Here is a 6,632-nt window from a genome sequence, read left to right as displayed (position 1 = left end):
TAATAAGACTCTAAATAAGCCGAACTTTAAGATAAACCAAGAAATACTGTCGCTCTCCCTTTTTCTCACATGAACTACAAAGGATTTAGGGATGGGACTTAAAAAAATGTAAGCAGAGAAACATGTGGTCACTCAGTTGGGCTATGGATATTTCTGTGTGATTTTAAATTTTATACAACAAGAGTCCAGTAGGAATAATATCACGAGTGACTGTGGAAAATTGGCTGCCTAGGTGGAGTGGACAGATCTTGTCTTTTGCCAATTCTATTACTGATATGCAAACTTGCCTTAGTTGGGAATTGATTTTGCCCCATTTTAATCACTCCTGTCCTGGTGCCTGAACTGGTTTGTGGGAATTGACCCAATCCCATGGTCATGAGTTGGACAAACCAGTCAAGTGTCTCTGAGTTCCTCCTCCTGGGCCTCTCTAGGCAGCCCCAGCAGCAGCAGGTCCTTTTCATCATATTCATGAGCATGTACCTGGCCACAGTCCTGGGCAACCTGTTCATCATCCTGGCCATCAGCACAGACTCCCGCCTACACACCCCCATGTATTTCTTCCTCAGCAACCTGTCCTTTGTGGACCTCTGTTTCTCCTCTACCACAGTCCCGAATATGCTGATCAATCACATACTCAGCCGTCAGACCATCTCCTTCCCTGGGTGTCTGACACAGATGTATTTTTTCATTGTGTTTATTGTCATGGAGAATTTCCTTCTGGCTGTGATGGCCTATGATCGCTTTGTTGCTGTATGTCACCCATTACACTATACAACAAAGATGACACCTCAGCTATGTGTCCTGATGGTCACTGGATCTTGGGTCACTGTCAATGGGAATGCTCTGTTGAATACCCTGCTGTTGGCTAGACTCTCATTCTGTGCAGACAACAGGATCCCCCACTTCTTCTGTGAAGTGGCTGCTCTCCTGAAACTATCCTGCTCTGACACATGGCTCAATAAGATGATCATTCATACTGAGGGGGGCTTGATAATGATCACCCCCTTTGTTTGTATCCTGGTTTCCTACATTTGCATCACCACTGCTGTCCTGAAAATCCCATCCACAAAGGGCAAGTGGAAAACCTTCTCCACGTGTGGCTCCCACCTCGCTGTGGTTTCCCTCTTCTATGGCACTGTCTTTGCGGTGTATTTCACCCCGACATCCTCACACTCAACTGAGAAGGACATTGCAGCTGCTGTGATGTACACGGTGGTGACCCCCATGCTGAACCCTTTCATCTACAGCCTCAGGAACAAGGACATGAAAAGGGCACTAACAAAAGTAATTTATATTACTTTTTTTTCTTTTCAACAATGGATGGGTTCTAAATGTCATAAAAGAATGTCATAGTTTGTAATAAAACCTTTATTTCTCTTTACCTAACTTCTGCCACTTAGCAGTTATCCATCCACACATTTGTAAAGGAAGATTAAGCGTCAGTGTTTCCCAAAGTGGGTGATATTGCCCTCTGAGATTTCTGAAATGATCCAGGGGGGTGCAAAAGCAGATTCTTAGTGTTTACCCTGTATTCTGGGCTATTGCATGAAAGTTTTTCATTGTATGGAGCCATTGAGTGGTGTTAGTTTAGTTTAGTTTAGTTTACTGAAAAGAAGGTTGTAGGCCAAATAAATTTAGGAACCTATGGAAGAGCAAGAGGTGAAGCTAAATCCTTTTACAAACTAATGTGACTATTCTTACTGCCAATGTCCTCCAGCCCAAACCACCAGGAACACACAGCTAGCTTACTGGGTTCATTGCTCATTTCACCATGAAACACTGACTTTATCGAGGAGCTTTCCTTTCTAAGGGTGTTAGAAAGGTCTTCCAGAACTTGAGCGTTAGCTGATTTTGATGAGGGTTGTTGTGATCTGGATTTGATATTGTTAGAAATTATTTGTAATTCCCATTGGACGTAGCAATAGCTTCGCTAGACAGCAGGAAGGCTAGACAGAAGTGAAAGGTATAATTAGTAAGAAGTAAGTTATCCCTCCTATCAGTCAGGATGGGTGATGCTTTCTCATTTCTGTAGCTTGAGCAATGTTTATGCTTTGTCTGTGTACAGTTATGAGTTTCGTGATCTCTTTTTTTTGTTACTATTGTTCTAAATCCCTCATGGCCACTTGTGTGATGTCTTATATAGTTTTCTGTGTCAACAGAAAAGTGCTCGTTGAAGGCTCTGTTTTTGTTAGGGCCTTTCTAGTTGCTTTCCATTCATAGTGACCCCATGTGCAAGAGAACAAAACACTGCCTGGTCTCAGGTCACCCTCACAATTGTTACCTTTCAGCCCCTAGTTGTAGCCACTGTGTCCATCCATCTCCTTTATGCTCTTCCTCTTTTTGACTGTCCTTTGACTTTAGCAAGCCTGATATCCTTCTCCAGGACTGTGCTTTCTGTTAACAAGTTCAAAGTACTGGAGACAAAGTCTCTCCATTTTAGTTTCTATGGAGAATTTAGGGTGTACTTTTCCAAAAGAGATTTGTTTGTTTTTCTGTCTATCCATGGTATATTTCTTATGATTTGCCAACAGTAAAATTCAAATTCATGGATATCTCTGTTTTCTTTGTTCATTGTTCACCTTTCATGTATGCGGTTAGTTGTTGATTTCTTCACTGCTGTTTCTGTGAGTGTTGATAATAGACCCAAGAAAAATTAAACCTTGAAACATGGAATATTTTCTATGTTAATCACACTGTTGTATGTTGGTCTAGCTTGAGGGGAAAAAATCCTCAAATGGGATACTCACATACACACACACACACAAAGTAGTAATCTATACTGAAGGCTGTAGTCTGTGAGCTTCATCAATAATTCCTTCAGATTCTCTTGGCTTTTAGCTCTGCACAGTTATGACATCTGCAAATCACAGTTGTTGAAGAGCCTTCTGTCCAGTCTAATGTTGCATTCCTCTTCATAATCCAGTGTCTCAGTTTGTTTGGTCAGCAAACAGATGGAGTAAATATGGTGACAGGGTATTACCCTGATGCATACTTTTCATGATTTAAAATTAGGACAATTATGTATTTACCATTTTACCTGCGTTTTTATATCATACACATTTTAGCAATAACATATATAATTTTAAAAAGAAATACTTGCCCTCGTTAATTGAAGTGTGCAGGCTTGGTTCCTTCAGTGTTTTCCTGCATTCTCTCCTGTGTTCTCAAATCGTTCTGGTTGGTGTAGTGGTTATGCTTGGACTGCAACCACCATGTTATTAGTTCAAAATCTCCAGTGGAGAAAGACCAGGTTTACTACTTACATAAAGGGTTACAATCTTGGAAAACACAGGGTTAATTCTTCCCTCCTTTAGACCAAGCAAGGCGGGCCATATTGAGTTGAGCATAACCCAAGCAGATGAGGTTAAGATTTTTGAGTCTGCGAATGGGAGCATATTGCTGCTGACTTCATGAATGACCTATCCTGATTTGCCTTTGCTTATGGATGCAAAGGTCCAAATGGAATGAAGATTCTTCATATCAAAGAACATGGTTGTCACCTCAGAGCGCTGTGTTGATTTACACGGACAATATAGACTTTGGATACCCAAAATGGGAGGATAAAGGCATGATGTGGCTCGCTTATAATCTTTCATGGAAGGGGGAATATGTTCACAGGATTATAGGATTATGGTGTAGGTGTTCACTTAATGGCAATTAGTAGACATTGAATATTGTGTTTTGCTCACTTATACCTTATTATGTTTAAATGATGCTGCCATATTTTGAGGTGGTTATATTTTAGTTAAACATGCGAGGCACAAACATGACTTTACTATTGTCCTGGGTTTTAAATTTATACATTACTAAAAAATTGTGTACACTGGTACAGATGAGAGTGGATGAACACACAAGGAATCCAGGACTGATAGACCCCTCAGTACCAATAATGATAGTAGTGATGCCAGGGGGTAAGTTGGTGGAGTTAGAAGGAGGGAAATGAGCAAAATAATATACATACAACCCCCTCCCAGGTGGATGGACAACAGAAAAGTGGGTGAAGGGAGACATCAGTCAGTGTAAGACATGAAAAATAACAATAATTTAAAAATTATCAAGAGTTCAAGAAGGAGAGAGGGGGAAATGAGGAGCTTATATCAAGGGTTCAAGTAGAAAGTAAATGTTTTGAAAATGATGATGGCGACAAATGTACAAAAGTGCTTGTCACAATTGAGGAATATATGGATTTTGATAAGAGTTATAAAAGCCCTCAATATAAACAACAATAAAAATGAATTTTGTACAAGTACAATTTGCAAAGGAGGGAGTATGGTAGGGTGTGTGTGTGTGTGTGTGTGTGTGTGTGTGTGTGTGTGTGTGTGAGACAAGATAGGTTCTGTAAGAACACAGGAGTGAACTGTAGCCTGTCAATCAGTTCCCAGCTTTATTGGAGGGTTACCAAGAAAAGTGGCTTTCTGGAAGCTGGCCTTTCTCTCTGTCTCTGTTTTCACCTTCCTGTAGACACGCTCCCTGGGGCCACTCTGAGACCCTTGAGAGCCCTGGACACACAAGACTTTGCACTCACTGGTCTGTGATCTTCCCGCATTTTGTGACATTGTATGGGCTGTGTGTGTGAGTCTGAAGAGAGATTTATGGACTATTATTGGATTTATGGGCTAATATAAGATAATGAACTTGATCTGGACTGGATTGGGATGTATTATTAGTATACAATGACCCTTTGATCTAAAGCTCTCTCTTACACACATATGACTGGTTGTCTCTGGATTTGGAGGAGGAAAGAGGAAAACAGGGTGGCTTTCCATAACTTTCATTTCAGAGAGATGACATGTTTTGCAAAAACTGGCAGAATTCAGAATCAGGGCTTTTTCTGAGTTTAATGCATGATTTTTTTATTTGTATTAGATTTGTGTATTAAAAGGCTTGCCTTGAAGTATATATGGGACCACTTTCATTATTCAGTCTCTATTTCCTCAAATTCTTCATATAACAGAAAATGTTCATTTCTTAAAAGTTTTCAAGAAACCTACCGCTTTTGCTTTGTATAAAAGGGCTTCAAATTGGCTTTCAAATGGAAAAATAGCATGTAAAATCCCAAAAACTATCTGAAGTTCCATAGTATGTGGTTATGTGGACGGGGGTGAGTATGAAAGAAGGTGAGGTTTAAATGTCCTTCTCCATTGATGTTGTCATTGTCCGGTTCCCTCAAGTTACTTCTGATTCATGTTCACTTCTAAGAAAAATTTTGGCTGTACTTCTTCCATGATAAATATGCTCATTATGCTGGGAGTCTATGGAAAAGCCCCCTTCAATTAGTATGACTTATTAAAATTACTTTCATGCATCGCATTTTCTGAGGGTTTCATATTTGGACAGAATACCATCTACTTGACTTGGTTTTCATATAATTGTGTTCACATGAGTAATTATACAAGTATAACTTTAATATAAATTAAAATGTAATATTCATTTTTATTACTATATATTTCCAACTTTATTTTATTAAAATGGTTATTTTATTTTTTAAATTATTTTTGGTGATCATATTTGGGAGAATCTGATACTATTTATTTCTTATGAGCCAATTCTTGGATTCATTAATGAAATTCTGACTCCAAAAAATATTCCTCTTATCTGAGTTTTTCTGTCTTCTTTCCACTGTGAATTTATATTTTCAGTATTATTCTCTGATTTAGCATTAATTCATGACATAAAGACATGCAAGGGGTAGACAACATGGTGAACACAATGAGTGCCACTGATTTCTGTGTGCTATAAATAAATGTAGAGTGTAGGGAAATGATGTGCACTTTCTACAATGCAAATGCCTCCTAAAACATCTAAGAACTTCTGGTTAAAATGGTGACCTAAAAAGATACACTACACAACCCTACCTCAACCGTGAGAAAACAAATATAGAAGAAAAATGTGAAGACTTGAATCTCAGAAGGAAAAATTTAAAGGCTAAAATGAGCTGAATACCAATAGCACAAGAAGCTATTGTAGCGGGATGAGCCATTCCGGGTATACAGAGCCTCTCCAGACCACATCTGCATGCTCAGCAGCAGCTGCAAACTTTGTCTCTGCATGAGTTGAGCTGGTAAAAGTTACTAGAGGCCTGTGCCTTGCTGGGCAGCTTTATGTTTGAAACTCGCAGAACAGTAAATAAAAGCCAAACTTATGACCATTGAGTGGATTCTGACTCGTATTGATCCTATAGGACAGGTTAGAACTTCCCCTGTGGGTTTCTGAAACTGTAAGGCTACCGGAATAGAAAGCCTGGTCTTTCACTTGTGGGGCAGCTTGTAGATTTAAACAACTAACAATGGAGCACTCAAAGTCAAAAAAGAGAGAAAAGAGCAAGCGATGGAGGGGTGTCAGGAGATTGGAACCCTCATACACTTCAGGTGGGACTGCAAAATTGTACAACTACGTTGGAAAGTGATATGAAAAATTCCTCCACCAATTGGGAGTAAAAAAAACCCCACAGGACCCAGCAATACCAATACTTGGTGTGTAACCCACAGAAGTAAAGAGCATAGCACAAATGCGTGCACATACATGTTCATCACAGCACTGTCCACAATAGCAAGAAGATGGAAACAAACCTGAATGCCTATCTGTGGAAGAACTGATGTCGAAACTTTGGTACACACTCACAATGAAATCCT

At 39.5% G+C, this 6,632-nt stretch overlaps 1 protein-coding gene across 1 annotated transcript; it reads left to right on the top strand.

The window, feature by feature from the left end:
* The first annotated feature begins 369 nt into the window (after positions 1-369).
* Positions 370-1,353, top strand: LOC142422823 (olfactory receptor 1f45-like). Its single transcript, XM_075528056.1, has one exon. It carries the CDS (start codon positions 370-372, stop codon positions 1,351-1,353), a length of 984 nt encoding a protein of 327 aa, XP_075384171.1.
* The last annotated feature ends 5,279 nt before the right edge of the window (positions 1,354-6,632 follow it).

The sequence above is a fragment of the Tenrec ecaudatus genome, chromosome 12 (genome assembly GCF_050624435.1).
Source record: "Tenrec ecaudatus isolate mTenEca1 chromosome 12, mTenEca1.hap1, whole genome shotgun sequence".
Classification (NCBI taxonomy): Eukaryota; Metazoa; Chordata; class Mammalia; order Afrosoricida; family Tenrecidae; genus Tenrec; species Tenrec ecaudatus.
This window is presented reverse-complemented; position numbering and strand designations above follow the sequence as displayed.